General features: G+C 46.9%; 1 protein-coding gene across 2 annotated transcripts in view; it reads right to left on the minus strand.

The window, feature by feature from the left end:
• Ddx17 (DEAD-box helicase 17) overlaps positions 1–11377 on the minus strand; it is a 21546-nt gene extending 10169 nt beyond the window's left edge. The window contains exons 1-8 of one of the 2 annotated variants that reach the window (XM_006979152.4): positions 10954–11377; positions 8104–8254; positions 6253–6352; positions 4524–4657; positions 3882–3947; positions 1754–1895; positions 1259–1419; positions 992–1164 (exon numbers count right to left, since the gene is read on the minus strand). In XM_006979152.4, coding sequence (XP_006979214.1) covers positions 992–1164; positions 1259–1419; positions 1754–1895; positions 3882–3947; positions 4524–4657; positions 6253–6352; positions 8104–8254; positions 10954–11003 — 977 coding nt within the window. In that variant the 5' untranslated portion in view covers positions 11004–11377. The remainder of the gene's footprint in view (positions 1–991; positions 1165–1258; positions 1420–1753; positions 1896–3881; positions 3948–4523; positions 4658–6252; positions 6353–8103; positions 8255–10953) is intronic. The other variant, XM_006979151.4, reaches the window with a different exon arrangement.
• Positions 11378–16351: the final 4974 nt, after the last annotated feature.

Raw genomic sequence — 16351 nt, forward strand, 5'->3', positions numbered from 1 at the left:
AGGCTGAAGCAGGATGAAGAATTCAAGGGTCAACCTCAATACACAACAAGAATATTTTCTTCCAAAAAGGAAACAAAACAAAACAAAAAACTAACTTTTTTGTTTTTTGTTTTGCAGGGGACGTGGTTCCTCTGTATAGCTCTGTCCTGAAACTCACTCTGTAGACCAGGCAGGCTGGCCTCAAACTGCCTCCTGAGTGCCGGGATTAAAAGCACCTGCCATCACACCCAGCCTGTTGAGAGATACTTTAATAAGCACATACATCTGTATTTAAGTCTTTGCTCTTACGGAGGGGACTGAATCTAGCTCTGGGCATCCACTATGAGTGACTCACAACCACCTGTAATTCCAGCACCAGGGGATCTGAACTATTTCCTTACCTTTATGAGCACAGTGCATGAACACAAACAAGACAAACGAACTCTGGCTGTTATACTATTTCCCTGCATGCATGATGCCCTGGATTCAATGCCCAGCAACACCTTAACGAAGTGTGGAGGAGGCATATGCCTTAAATCCCAGCACACGGGAGGCAGGAATTAAATCTAATCTTCTGTTACACCTCAAGTTCCAAGCCTGCCAAGGATCCATGAACAAAACTGATTCCCACCAATTCCCACTTGCTTCCAGCAGGCCTGATGCACTGACATTCTACCTATCTGAAAATGACAAATGGAGGCCATGAGAAGCAAAACTTAAATCTGCCTTAAAATTATACAGCTGCCATTAAACAAAAGCCTGGATTCAAATCCAACAATCCAAGATCATGCATTTAACTTCAATGCTCCAATGAATGACACCCAAAGAATGCTTCAATCTCAAAAAAATCCTGGCCTTTTCAGCTATGGTACAGTATAGCTTGTAATTCTAGCATTCTGAGGCTAAGGAAGGAGGGGTCAGGAGTTTGAGGGCAACCTTAGGATATCTAGTTCAGCCTTGTCTCAGAAATAAACCAAACGTAAAAACAGGATAACGAAGTCTCCTTTCATACTTGTGATCTTTTTCACTTTCCATACAGACATCCACAATCTGCAAGATGTTGTGGTTGGCACTCAACTCCAGATTGCCCACATTGATCTGGGTGTAATCACGCAGGAAGTCCTCTGCAAGCTGCCTTACTTCCTTTGGCCAAGTTGCACTCCACATCAGTGTCTGCCGGTCAGGCTATCAGGAAATGAAGGTTTCCTTTAGATTAAGGGACTCTACACAGTCAAACAGGTATGAATAGAAAGAACAAAGAAGCGTCAGCTTTACGAACCCGGATTTGGTCAACAATTTTACGGATCTGCGGCTCGAAGCCCATATCAAGCATTCGGTCAGCCTCATCCAACACAAGGTAAGTACATCGGCGAAGGTTTGTCTTTCCCGATTCCAGGAAATCTATCAGGCGCCCGGGAGTGGCTATGCAGATCTCAACGCCTGGAAAGCAAAATTCAAGATCTAGGCCATGAAGAAGCTTTGGATATGAAGTATCCAGACCTCAGTCCACAGAAACTAGGAGGTAGCAGCCCTGGGGGCTGTATTCAATGCTACAGCAGTGGCTAAACTTAACAGGATCTGGAAAGCATGACGTAAAGAGAACTTCACAAAGAGTAGGTTAAGCTCTAGCCACAAGCTTGCCCCCAACAAAGTAGCTAATAGAACTGCATCCCAAGAATTTCTACACTATTAAAAATACTGAATTTTCTCACAAGAACCCGTTTTATTCAATTTCATTTACAGAAATTAGCAAGCATGAAAAGGTTTTTCTTACCTCTTTCCAAGTCTCGAATCTGAGGACCTTTCGGAGCACCTCCATAAATGCATGTGCTCTTCAACCTAGAACACTTGCCGTAATCATCAGCCACCTGCTGCACCTGCTGCGCCAGTTCTCTAGTCGGAGCCAGCACTAGACACTGAGACAAGGGGACGGGCAGCAAGTGCAAGTGAGAAAGCCACCCCGAGTTTAATAAAAACACCCAAACAACCCTAAGAACCACCAGGAAGTCTCATTTTCCTCTTATTGTCTAATTTAGCACATCAAGTTATTTGAGCAATGGAGCTCAAAATGAAAAATATATAATTTACCATTTAGAAATGGAAATGATACCAACATCCTCTCCACTTGGGTTACTCTGATACATTATGATTAGGTGAAGTATAAATGACCCCCTTAGGTTGTATTATGTAATTCAAATAAATACATGAATGAATGAATAAACAAACAAACAAATAAAGGGTCTTATATAGATTCTCCGGCCCTTAACTATGTAGCTGAAGATGACCCTAAAGTTCTTTCTATCTACTAGGGCTAGGATTGAAGACATACACTATCACACCCAGTTTTGTATGACCAATGTTTAACCTCACAAGCTTAAAAAATATCCACGTTGGCCAGGTGGTAGCGGCGGCACACGCCTTTAATCCCAGCACTTGGGAGGCAGAGACAGCCAGATCTCTGTGAGTTCGAGGCCAGCCTGGTCTACAGAACAAATTCCATGACAGGCTCCAAAGCTACACAGAGAAACCCTGACTCAAAACAAACAAACAAACAAACAAACAAACAAAAACAAAAACAAAACAAAACAAAATAACCATGTGTCAGGTGGTGGTAGCACACGTCTTTAATCCCAGCACTCAGGAGGCAGAGGCAAGCGGATCTCTGAGTGAGATTGAGGCCAGCCTGGTCCGCAAAGCAAGTTCCAGGACAGCCAGAACTGTTACAGAGAAACCCTGGGGGGGCGGGGGAGGGGGCCGGAGTGGAATCCAAACAAGAAAACCATAAATATCAGCAGCAAATACAGATAAAAGGTGAGCTTGGAGAGATGGCTCAGTGGTTAAGAACATTGGCTGCTGTCCCAGAGGACCCTGATTCAATTCCCAGCACCCACATGACAGCTCACAACTGCCTGGAACTCAAGTTCTGGAGGATCCAACACCCTTATTCACAGACATACATGCAGGCAAAACACCAATGCACATAATTTTTTTTTTTTTAAATTACTTAGAAAGTGGGGGAGGGCTGGAGACATGGCTCAGAAGTTAAGAGCATTGTCAGGTAAGACAGTGGGGGGGGGGGGGGGGAAGAATGGTGGTGCACGTCTTTAATCCCAGCACAGGAGGCAGAGGAAAGATGATCCAAGCCAGCCAAGTCTACGTAAATAGTAAAAAGGCTTGCCCCTAAGTTTGACAACCTGATCCTGAGACCCACATGGTGGGTAGAACTGACCCTAACAAGTTGACCCTGAATTTATTCCCTACAGAAAAATAACCAAAACTAATAAAAATGAGTAATTCAGAATTGTGTTTAAGAGCTGTTGATGTAGCCCAGTGGTTGAATACTTACCTAGCATACATCGGGCCCTAAATTCCACCCCCCCCAGTACTAAAAACAAACCCTAAAACAAAGACTTGTACTTGAATTTGTTGCAAAGACTGGTTCAAAGACTAGGTTCAGGGAGGTAGAGCTCAGTGGTGGGATATATGCCTACCACACACAAACAAAATACCCAGGACCACAAACAGAAAAGAGGAAGAATGCCTCAAATTCAGTGTCAGTGTAACTTTGGGTAAGTCATTTAATTCCAAATAAGACAGGAGAAAAAGGTTCAGAATTAAATTAGGGAAGGAACTGGAATGATTAAGAGTAGTGGCCCCCTTTCCAGAAGACTTGGGTTTAATTCCTAACAACCGCATTGTAGGTAACAACTGTAACTCCAGTTCCAGGGGATTAAATACCCTCTTCTGGCCTCCATGGCAACACACATGCAGACACATATGCAGGCAAAATACCCATAAACATTTTAAAAAAGAATTAAATTGGGTTTTTACACACAGTGCCTAAAACTCAACTATCATTTGAAGTAGTTATTCTTAAAAATTACAGATTGTAACACACTTACAATTGGGCCATCTCCTCTTTCCAAGTATGGCTGGTGGTTTATATGAACAATCGCAGGCAGCAAATACTGAGGAGGAATGAGAATGAACAATGTTATACAAACTCAAGCCATAATCTCAACGGGTTCCAATTAAAATCAGTAATAAACAATGCCCTACTAGAAAGTGAGGAAAAACAGAACACATTCCCACACTCAAGTACAATAAAAACACACAGCTGAAATACCACACGTATTTTACTTTTTGGCCTTGAGACAGTGTCTCACTATATGACTCACTGCATAGACCAAACTGGCCTCCAACACAGAGGTCCACGTGCCTGCCTCGGCCTCCCTAGTGCTGGGATTAAAGGGGTGCCCCACCATTCCAGGATTGCACATAGTATTTTTTAATTTAAGTTTAAGAACTGAGAAAATGTGAGCTGGGCATGATGGCACATAACTTTAATCCCAGTACATGGGAGGCAGCAGAGGCAGGCAGTTCTCTGGTTGGAGGCCACCCTGGTCTACAGAGCCAGTTCCAGAACAGCAGAGACTACACAGAGAAACCCAGTCTCAGGACAGGGGTGGGGGAAACCTGAGAAAAATCTAAGACAACTAGGATAACAAAATAAGTGACTACAATGTCAAAGACTTGGTACCTACCGCCAATGTCTTCCCAGAGCCAGTCTGTGCAATGCCAACCATATCACGGCCACTAAGGGCCAAAGGAAATCCCTGGCACTGAATGGGAGTTGGTTCTGTAAAATGCTGATCCATCAGCACATCCATTACATACTCTGAAAGAAAAGGAAATGCATTACTACTTTTATTAGGCAAACTAAGGGCACACATGAGGTCTTAAGAAGTAGCAGTTACTGAAGACAAGACAAACTGATCAAGAACTTGAAACCCAACCTCTCCAGTCCACTACCACCTTTGAGAACTACTATCCTAACACACCTAACAGCACAGCCCGAGTCATTGACTGTTCCCAAAGTTTATACTATATCCTAGAAGCAATATTCTGCTGCCTTGTAAAACACAGGGCAAAATACCACAAGTTTTGGCATTAGAAACAATGCAGAAGCAGGGTGGTAGTCGTGGTGCACAACTTTAATCCCAGCACTCGGGAGGCAGAGGCAGGTGAATCTCTGTTGAGTTCCAGTTCAACCTGGTCTACAGAGCGAGTTCCAGGACAGCCAGGACCATTACACAGAGAAATCCTGACTCGAAAAACCAAAAAAACCAAAGCTGAGAAGATGCTCAGCTGTTAAGAGTGCTTGCTGTTCTTCCAGAGGGCTCAAGTTTGGTATCCAATACCCATCTCAGGTCACAACTGTTTGTAATTCCAACTTTAGGAAATCGGATGTCCTCTCGACCTCCTCAGGAACCTCACCCCACACAAATAATCTTTTAAAAAACAAAAACAGCGCCGGGCGGTGGTGGCGCACGCCTTTAATCCCAGCACTGGGGAGGCAGAGAGGCAGGTGAATCTCTGTGAGTTCGAGGCCAGCCTGGTCTACAGAGGGAGTTCTAGGACAGCCAGGGCTACACAGAGAAACCCTGTTTCGAAAAAACAAAACAAAAATAGTATTATTAATACTAGTAGTTTCCATGCTTCTAAAAAATTTGAAATTCGAGCCGGGCGTTGGTGGCGCACGCCTTTAATCCCAGCACTCGGGAGGCGGAGGCAGGCGGATCTCTGTGAGTTCGAGGCCAGCCTGGGCTACCAAGTGAGCTCCAGGAAAAGCGCAAAGCTACACAGAGAAACCCTGTCTCGAAAAACCAAAAAAAAAAAAAAAAAAAAAAAAAAAAAAAAAAATTTGAAATTCACATAAAATTAGTATTTAAAGCCAGGTGGTAGTGGTGCCTGACTTTAATCCCAGCACTTGGGAGACAGAGCCAGCCTGATCTACATAGTGAGACTATGTCATGAAAAATAAAATAAAAAAAAAATTTTTTCTTTTATTTTATTTTACAATACCATTCAGTTCTACATATCAGCCACGGGTTCCCCTATTTAAAAATTTTTTGAACTTTAATATTTTGTGTGTGCAAGCATGATATGCCAGAGTGAGTTTGTGAAGGTCAGAGGAGACCTTCCACGGCTAAACTTAGGTACCCACTGAGCCATCTGACACTAAATTACTATCCACCCCCCCACCCACCCGCTTTTCTCTGTGGAGTCCTGGCTGTCCTGGAAACTCTGTAGACCAGGCTAATCTCAAACTCAGAGATCTGCCTGCCTCTGCCTGCCAGGTGCTAAGGATTAAAGGCATGAGCCATTATCTTGTCTTTCTGAAAGGTTTCTATTTGTCTTTTTAACAAAATTCTGAGCCTTTCAAAACCTTTAAGCAACCTACCACTTAATGCAGGATTAAAGAACACTCACGTGGGAAGTTAGCATGATGGAAGGCAAAGACAGGCTTTGGACAAACATCTCCCCCTCTCACAGTAATCTCTTTCTTTCGACGTAGCTCATCAACTTCATACTACAGGGTGGAAAAAGAAGACAATAAAAGTTCTTCTCAATTTAAGTTTTATTATCACAATGGTAAATACTAATACTTTTTACATGAATTCAAGTTTGTGATGTACTTGACTAAAGAGCTCCAGTTTCCACAGGCTTTTGAACAATCTCTCAAAAGTAAGTCCTAGCCAGGCAAGGTGCTTTGTAATCCCAATGGAGCAGGTAGAAGGATCAGCCCAAGTTCAAAGCTAACCTTATCTACAAAACACTTCCAGACTAGTCAGGGTTACTTAGTGAGAGTCTACTACAAACAGTTCACTTCTACCTAAAACTACAATGAGGAAGAGAACAGGTACAACTTGGCCCAAATGCTCTTTCCATTACAGAGCTTTTCTGGACAAGCAATCATTTCTGAGTAGAATACACTATCAAGTGGTTAAAAGCACACAAACACACAATGTTAATTTATTTTAAAAACTAATTTTATGAGGGTGTAGCTCCATAGTAAAGTTTAAGCTTTACATGCATATGGTGCTAGGTTTGAACTCAGCACTGCTAAAAGAAAATTAGCTCAATGGTTGAGAAGAACTGGCCTTCTTGGACAAAACTCAGGGTTTGATCAAAGAGAGAACATCATAAATCTGATGTGCCTGCCCATGCCTATAACCCTGGCATCCAGAGGTGAAGTAGCAGGATAGCAGGTTAAAGGCCAGCCTAGAATTACATAATGAGACCATGCCACAAACAGAATAGTTTTATCACATAAAAATTCAACAAAACAAATGACAAAGGCAAGCCAGGCGTGGTGGTGTCCTTCTTCAAGCCCGGCACTCAGATGCAGGTGGATCTCTCGAGTCTGAGGCCAGTGTTTGGATACATAGCAGGTTCCAGGCTGGCTAGGGCTACAAATCAAGACCTTATCTCAACAACAACAACAACATTACTTAAAAAACATAAAAACAGGGGATAAAGAAATGGCTCAGAGGTTAAGAGCACTGGCTGCTCTCCCAGAGGTCCTGAGTTCAATTCCCAGTTACCCACATGGGGGCTCATAATCATCTATAATGGGATATGATGCTCTCTTCTGGCATGCATGAAGACATTATTCATATACCTAAATAAATAAATAAATCTTAAAACAAACAAACAAATTAAACGGCCGGACGTGGTGGCGTAGCGCACACCTTTAATCCCAGCACTCGTGAGGCAGAGCCAGGTGGATCTCTGTGAAATCGAGGCCAGCCTGATTTCAGAGCGAGTTCCAGGACAGGCTCCAAAGCTACACAGAGAAACCCTGTCTTGAAAAACCAAAAAGGGAAAGGAAAATAAAAAATAAAACAAGCTGGGTGGTGGTGACAACCACCTTCAATCCCATGGTTTAGGAGGCAGAGGCAGGTGGATCTCCGAGTTCGAGGCCAGCCTGATCTACAGAGTAAGTTCCAGGACAGCCAGGGCTACACAGAGAAACCCTGTTTTGAAGAAACAGCACAACACATGGCCGGGCATAGTGGGTAAACTCCTTTAATCTTGGGAGGAGGCAGAGGCAGACAGATCCGTGAGGTTGAGGCCAGCCTGGTCTAAGCAAGTTCTAGCGCGGCTAGGGGCTGTCACAGAGAAATCCTGGGGGAGGGGACAACGATGGACCAGGACGGACGATTACCTAAAACACAAAACACTCTACAACACATGAAAAAGCTATGACCTAATATAAAGCAAAATATAAAGCACTCGGATTAACCCCTTTTAAACCCTCTCATTCCCCCACCCCCTTACCGGAGTCAATCTGGCTACTTCTGGGTGTTCCACATAGAAATTCTTCTCAAACTTGGGGAGTTCACTCAAATCCCACTTCTTCTTACGTAAACGCTCCCCAGGATTACCAAACTTCTTCGGGGGAAGGCCACTACCACCTCTTGCTCCAAACCTAGAGACACCAGAAAATGTTGATGCATAAGTATCCATCTCATGAGACAGGAAAGCACAGGAAGTGGTGGCTTCTGGAAAGCCCTTTAGAAAGACCATTCATCTTATCATCTCAAGAGATTCTGGAACCTCACAAGGCTTGAATTCTTGAATTCTAATTATTCTTTTTTGTTTTTGTTTTTGTTTTTTTGTTTTTGTTTTTCCAGACAGGGTTTCTCTGTGTGGCTTTGGAGCCTATCCTAGAACTCGATTTGTAGACCAGGCTGGCCTTGAATTCAGAGATCTGCCTGGCTCTGTCTCCCCAGTGCTTGGATTAAAGGCGTGCGCCACCACCCCCCAGCTTGAATTCTAATTCTGAAACTTACTATGTAATCTGGGAGCACACTTTACTTCTCTGCCCCCTAGTTTTCTATGCAGAGAACAGCATTACCACTAGCTCTATCCAGCTGGCAAAACTGCTGGCTATCAACTACATACCCAGTGTGGCTTAAGCGGGACTAGAGACTCTGCATGGACTAAAACCTAAACAGGTCCCTGCCCTCGGAACAAAGAAGATACTCTTTTACCTGCAAGAGCAAGGTTGTGGACTCGAGGAAAACATACATACTTTATGCAAGCCCCTCAAATCTACAACAGCTTCTTGGCCAACTTCCCCCAACTTGCTGGGGCAAGTACTTCTCAGCTAATCTGCAAACTACTGGGACATCAGGAACTAGTGTTCTATTCAAAAGAACCAAAATAAGGAGTTGTGGGTGCTGGAGAGATGGTTTAGAGGTTAAGAGCACTGACTGCTCCAGAGGTCCTAAGTTCAATTCCCAGCACCCACATGGTGGCTCCCAACCATCTATCATGAGATCTGGTGCCCTCTTCTGGTGTGCAGGTATACATACAGACAGAACACTGTACACATAATAAATATTTTTTAAAAAGTTGTAATCCTTTCCTCTCTAGCCTTCATCTTTATAACAATATATTTTACTTTATATCCCCTTTTCTTTCCCTAATAGTACTACTCTTGTTTTGAGGCAGAACCTCCTTTACCCTGTAGCCACATGGCCCCAGAAACTCACAATCCTCCTACCTCAGTCTCCTGGTGGTAACACCAGGCTCAAATAATACTGAGTTACAAGAAGAAACCATCAGTATGTAGGTTAGGGTTTTTTTTTGTTTGTTTAATAAAATTCAAAGCTATATATGGTACCGAACAGGTGTAATCTTAGCACTTGAAAAGGTGGTGGCAAGAACAGAGTTCAAGGTCAATCTAGACTATGAGGTCCTGAATCAAAACAAAGCCCCCTTCAGATAGATTTAAAATTAAGTCTTGTTTTTTATATGTCTTTTACAACAAACAGGTAAGCCAAACAAGAATAGATATGGCCACTTGTTAAACCCAAAATGTATGAAACTAGAAGCTAATTATTCCTGGAACAATCCAAGTATCACCCTTAATCTGCCTTACTCTATGTCAAAGTACAGAGCTTTATTTGCTACTCAAAAATTTTTTTTTGTTTTTTTGTTTTTGGCTTTTCGAGAGAGGGTTTCTCTGTGTAGCTTTGTGCCTTTCCTGGAACTCACTCTGAAGCCCAAGCAGGCCTCAAACTCACAGAGATCCAGCTGCCTCTGCCTCCAGAGTGCTGGGATTAAAGGCGTGCGATACCACCGCCCAGCTTCAAATGGGGCATTTTAAAACCTCATTTCCTATTCCTCGTGTAAAAGACTCCACAGTCAGAGACAATTCAATAGTAGCTACTTTGAAGAATTTCAAGACCAGCCAGTTAGGGAGAAGTGGGACAAAACCTACAGCCTCAAATCCCCTTCTGTGGAGCCTGGTGTGGTGGCCGACACTTGCTATCCCAGAGTTTGGGACACTCAAATATGGTGCATTCTAGGTCAACCGGGGCAGACTAAGGCACCCAGACAAGACTTATGGCAAGAAATTTTACTGGGATTCATTGGATATCTATCTTCAGTAGGCAGAATTGGGGTAATTTTATTAACACCACTGCTGAACCAACACAACAGAAAACTATATACAGCCAAGTACACCCGTCAGTTTCAGAAGGCCCCAGACTTTTTCAGCTCAATGTCTTCTTCCACTCCACCCCACTTGTAAATCAGTCAACTAACAAAACTCTGAAACACTCTTCAAGAAATATAAAGCCAGGTCTTTTCAGTCCTGCAAAAACGTAAAAACAAAATTCCCTAGCTTAGGCCTTAAAAGTTAATGCTGCAGCGTAACTGGATCTTTAAAAGGCAATAAACAAACATGAAACGTCACGGGCCCTGTCTGGCTCTCCCAACTTCGATCTTTTCAAAAGCAACTCCCGCACTTCCCATCCCAACGTGTTTTCTAATTAACAGAAATATGACCGCAAGGGGAGTAAAATCTGGTTTGGACTCAGAAAAGGCCTTCTCGACGGCAGCCCCTCGAAAGGGACGGCTGGAGACGTAACGGAAAGGAAAATCGTCATCTCGAGATCGCTTTTCCTGGACTGGGGCCTCCGGGTTCTTCCCGGACAGACGCTGCGGCTTTGCGGGGGCCCAAGGATGAGCGAGGCGACGAGGCCGGCCTGCCACCTCCGCACCCCGCCGGCGATCCGCGGGGGCGACCGCCCGAGCCAGGGGCCGGCGCACGGCCGCCATTGTCCGGGGCGAGCCGGCCGCGGGCTACCCCGCCCCCCCTCCCGCTCCTTCCCTTACCCTCCACGGTCCCGGTCCCGGTCCCGGTCCCCAAAGCCGCCTCCGCGCATGGTCCCAAACGGATAGAGATCTGGGAGCGGGGCACGGATGACCGAGCTAGGAAGGGCCTGCGGCTCCGGCCTCGAGACGACCGAGGGCGGCGGCGCCTCCGCTGTTGGGGCGGCGGCAGGCGCGGCGCTCTCTCGCTCCGACGCGCTGTCTCCCGTCGCAGACGCCACCGTCGCCGCCTCTCTCGTCGGAGACGGGAGCAAAACCACAGAGAATCGGGGTGGTGAGTACGGGTGGGGGGGGAGGCCCGGTCACACTCAAACCGGGCGGTGCCGCGGCTGAGGCGTCTCCCTTCCTGCCCGGCGACTAGCACAAAATGGCGGCGGCCGCGGAGACCCTGCCTGCTCCCACTTAACGCTACGCACGGCCGAGACGCTACGTAAACAGCGTCTGGAGGAGCCCGAGGGCTCGGCGCGGCGCTACGGACATTCTAGGAAGAGCTCTACGTCAGCGACGCAGGGGGGGCGCCCTTGGCGGCCCACCCAAATCAGGCAGCGTACGCAACGGGCGTACCGTTCTCGCGCCGCCAGCGCTAGGACGTGCGCTGGGGGGCGGGGCGAGCCTCCGGGGCGACGTACCCGGGCTGGCCGGCCCACTGGGGCGAGGATGCGCAGTCTGCGTAGCGCATTCTGTTTAGAGAATAGACTTTTTTCCCCCAGCATTCCGAGCTCCAACGGCGCTGGCGGCCGGCCGTGTGCAGACACAATAGCTGCCCTCCGTGTTGTCTTGGTCGGGCGTCAGCGGGGAGGCTCTTGAGGCCCTCTGGAGTGGCCTTGGCCCCTCTTCCCGCCGCCCCGGGGGCGCCAAGCTGGCGACGCCTCCACCCCACCCCACCCCACCCCCCGGCGCCATTTTCTGGCGTTGCTTTTTTTGCCGCGCTGGCGCCGCAGCCATGTTGCATGCGTCGTGCCGCGCTGTTGAGGGGGCGACAGCCCAGCCGGGCTCATAGACGCCCCGTGTTTCCCCCCCGGTTCACGCTGACGTGCATTTTCCCAACAGGCTGTGGTCACCGTTGCGGCCGTGCACGCGCTCGCACGCGGGCCACCGCGCCTTCCCCGGCGCCCGTCCGTCCTGCGATGGGCGCCGATGGCCTCGGCCGCCCCTAGACCGGGCGTCTCCCTCCCTCGGGCCTGCGGCTGCGGAAACGGGCTCGGTGGCTTTCTTTGTTGGCCTGGCCGTACTTCCTGCGCGGAACTGAGCAGCTGCTGCGTCCCGAGACCTCCGGTCTTCTGCAGATGCCGAGGAAGGAGGCCGTCGGGCCGTACGGAGGCCGTCGCGTCTCCCGAGGGTTGTTGGAAAACCCGGGAAGTGAAAGGGCCTCACTGGTCACTTGGGCCGCAGGCGGTCGAGGAGAGCCAGGCATGGTGCTGGTTGCCGGGACACTTGGGGAGCCAGCCCATTCCTTGGCTCAGAGTTTGTGCTCCAGGGAGGCTGTCAGATGACCAAGGTTTATGGTAGACAGTTGCTAACTTGGGAAAAGAAAATGGAGGAGGGCTGCGGGGGTAGAGGCCGTAGAAAAGCGGGGATGTGCTTGCTGATCGGGACTGAAGCCCTGGATTCAGTATCCAGCACCCTCAACAACAACAAAAAAGACAAGCCAGGAGGTGGTGGCTACGCCACGCCGCCAGCACAGGGAGAGGCAAGTGGATCTCTGGTCTACAAAGCAAGTTCTAGGACAGCCAGGGCTGCACAGCGAAACCCTGTCTCAAAAGAAAAAAAAAAACAAAAAAAAAAAAAGGCGAGGGGGAAAGAGGATAGAGACGACGTGTTGAAATGGAATGACACTGGGTGTTCTCAGAAGGCATCCCCCATCTATATCAGAAGGCATTTGAGCCGAGGTCTGAAGTAAGGAACCTTGCCGCCATAGAGAAGGTCAACTATGCAAACCCCGTGTCCAAAAGTGGCTAGAGTCAGGAGAAAGGACGGGTGAGAGCCATCCGTGACGGACCTGGAGGCCACTTAGAGAGCTTGGTTTCTTTAAATTAGAGCTCTGGTTTAAAGTAGTGACATAAAGGACTCCTTTAACTGCAGTTATAGAATACACTGAGAGGCAGCTGGTGCAGAAACCGTTGAACTAGTGAAGGCCCCGTGTAGTGGAGCACTCCTTCGATCCCAGGCCCAGGGAGGCAGAGGGAGGCAGATCTCTCTGAGGTCAAGACCGATCCGGTCTACAGAGTGAGTTCCCCAAGAGCCTGCGCTGAGGGGACCCTAGACCACTGGAGCACGTGGCTCTGGCGGGCCTTGCACATCTGCCCCATTCATTCCCTCTGCCTTTCTAAAAACCATTAGCCAGGCGAATCCCAGAACTCGGGAGGCAGAGCCAGGTGGATCTCGAGTTCGAGGCCAGCCTGGGCTACGGAGCAAGATCCAGGACAGGCACCAAAACTACACAGAGAGACCCTGTCTCGAAAAACCAAAATAAATAAATAAAAACCGTTAGACTGCATTCCTAAAGCTAGCCACCAAGGTCTAGTCCCTTATTTGGCCACTTAACTCCTCCTGAGGCTGACTACCAAGGTCTGGCAATCAAAAGTTTCCTCAGACATCTGTGCTTATATGTACTACTCCCATATAGACACATATCCATAATTAAAAGTACATTTTTTTTTTGCTAGGGGGGTGAGGTGGTGGTGGTGGTGGTGGTGGTGGTGGTGGTGGCACACGCCTTTAATCCCAGCACTTGGGAGGCAGAGGCAGGCAGATCTCTGAGTCTGAGGCCAGCCTGGTCTACAGAGCAAGTTCCAGGACAGCCAGGGCTACACAGAGAAACCCTGTTAGTTAAGCAGCGGTGCTTGTGGCTGGCCACCGCTGCAGCGGCCATGCCCTGGATGCTTCAGTGGCAAACGAATCACCAGCCATGGTTACCTTTCTAGAGCTTTATTAGCAGAGAGAGGGGGAGAGGGAGAGGAAACAGGAGGGCACGCCCACTTTTTAGGCTGGGACGGCATCTCCGGCTGATGACGTAATAAGGACATAATCCTTACACCTCTCTCAAAAGAAAATACTTAAAACATTTTTCCCCCAGGAAAGGGGGAACCGAGCTAAGGACCGAACCCAGGGCCTTGCACTTGCTAGGCAAGCACTCTACCACTGAGCTAAATCCCCAACCCCTTAAAACATTTTAAAAGATGGTTCAACTTCATATTTGTTTTATTTTTAAATCGTACTGTGTGTGGAGCCAGGTGTGGTGGTACACACCTTTAATCCCACCACTCAGGAAGAAGCAGAGGAAGGTGGACTTCTGAGTTCGAGGCCAGTCCCATCTACAGAGATAGTTCCAGGACAGCCAGGACTACACAGAAAAACTGTCTTGAGAAACAAAACAAAAAAAATTGTGTGTTTGTGCACGTGAAAGCAGTGCCTGCAGAGGTCAGAAGAGGACCAGATCCCCTGGAGCTGGAGTTAGAGTTGTGAGTTGCCTGCTGTGGGTGCTGGGAACCGAACTTTAGTCTTCTGGAAGAACAATTGTTATTTATTAAGCAGTGCAGTGTTATTCACTAAAGCGCTGTTTACCATGCAAGAAAAGCCACGAGGTACAACAAAAACCACTGTAAAAGTTTATTAAGGGAAGGGAACAGAAGGGGTGTGCACAGACCTATGGGGAATGACCGTGCAGGAAGAGGAGACTGGAGAGATGGCTCTGTGGTTAAGAGCACGGGCTGGCTGTTCTTCCAGAGGACCTGAGTTCAATTCCCAGCACCCATATGGTGGCTTCTCACCTAAAGATGCTCAATACCATTCCCACAGGGTATTTAAGCAACATCCCAGAAAGCAGACACGTGGTTTTCTGTCTCTCCTGTCTCCTCTCTGGGGGGCTGGAGAATTACCCGGGAATACTTTACCCATTAAACTGGGGCTTTTTCTCCTTTCTTTCTTTCTTTCTTTCTTTCTTTCTTTCTTTCTTTCTTTCTTTCTTTCTTTCTTTCTTTCTTTCTTTCTATTTCTTTCTTTCTTTCTTTCTATTTTCTTTCTTTCTTTCTTATTTTCTTTCTTTTTTTCTTTCTTTTTTGTTTGTTTCTTGAGACAGGGTTTTTCTGTGTAGTTTTGGAGTCTGTCCTGGATCTCACTCTGTATACCAGGCTGGCCTCGAACTCACAGAGATCTGCTTAGCTCTGCCTCCCGAGTGCTGGGATTAAAGGCGTGTGCCACCACCCGGCAAATTGGGGCTATTTCTAATTTGGTTTAATTTGTACTAATTTGGATTGTCGGCAGAGAGGCCTATCAGGGTGCAGAAACCTTTTAACAATACCCACTCTAAACCAATGAGCCATCTGTCCATCGCTAAAGTTTGTTTTTTGTGAACATAGAATTCCACTAGATAAAGAGATCAGAGACCAAGGGCTTTTCTTTAGAGACAAACCAAACTCTTGGAATTAGTGACAATATGTTTAGCTTAATCTACCTCCTCAACCCACCCCTGCTTAAAAATCTAGGAAATGACAGTTGTGTGCTCACACTGTTCAAGGCATGTGCCAAGAGTTTTCACTATTTTAGTTCCTCTGTTAATCCAATAAAATAATAGGAATCTCTTACAGAGATGCTTGGAAAGCCAGTGGAATATCACTCAAGGTAGCGTCTCATGTATAATATTCAACAACTGTTAGCTGTCCTTGAGAGACCACTGGAGCACTATGATGGGCTTCTCCCAACCCAGCCTCCACTAGGCCTGAGTTACAGTTAAGGTTCAGTTCTCTTTAGGTCTCAGTTTCTGTTTCTGATAAAGCAGATATTGCACACCAGGCATGATTCAGCACTTACCGTCCTAGCCAATCAGAAACATATTAATGTGGCTGCTGCTCACTTGGCCAATCATGTTTAGGATGACCTGATCCCCTCCTGGTTGTCTATAAAAGGAGCCTGAGCTTCTCTGCGGGTCGTGGCCATTTTGTTGTGTGGCTTGACCCCTGCATGCAGGAATTCTTCTCTCGAGAAATAAACACTCTTGCTTTTGCATACATGAGTGGTGGTCTTCTGTGGGGTGATCTACAAGCGAACCCTAACACCATAATCTCTCCACTTTACAGATGAGAAGGCTGAGGTCCAGAAGGTTGCTTAGCTGGTTCAGAATCACACATTTAGTATCGAGGACTATGGGCGTCCAGCCCCTCGACAGTCCCCTCCCAGGATCCGGGAAGAATCTACAACCAGCTGATAATTAATCTTTGATGAAAAGAAATGAATCTATGTACACGAAACTCCTTAGTCCATATACTTTATTATTCTGTGACAGTTATAAGCTTATATTCTGCTCTCATATTTAGGTCATCTTTAGCCTGATTTCTCTCTACACTTGTCTGCGATCCCCTCTAGGTTCTATCTTAATTCCTTCATCTAGTTCTGCCCCTTCTAG

The sequence above is a fragment of the Peromyscus maniculatus genome, chromosome 20 (genome assembly GCF_049852395.1).
Source record: "Peromyscus maniculatus bairdii isolate BWxNUB_F1_BW_parent chromosome 20, HU_Pman_BW_mat_3.1, whole genome shotgun sequence".
Lineage (NCBI taxonomy): Eukaryota > Metazoa > Chordata > Mammalia > Rodentia > Cricetidae > Peromyscus > Peromyscus maniculatus.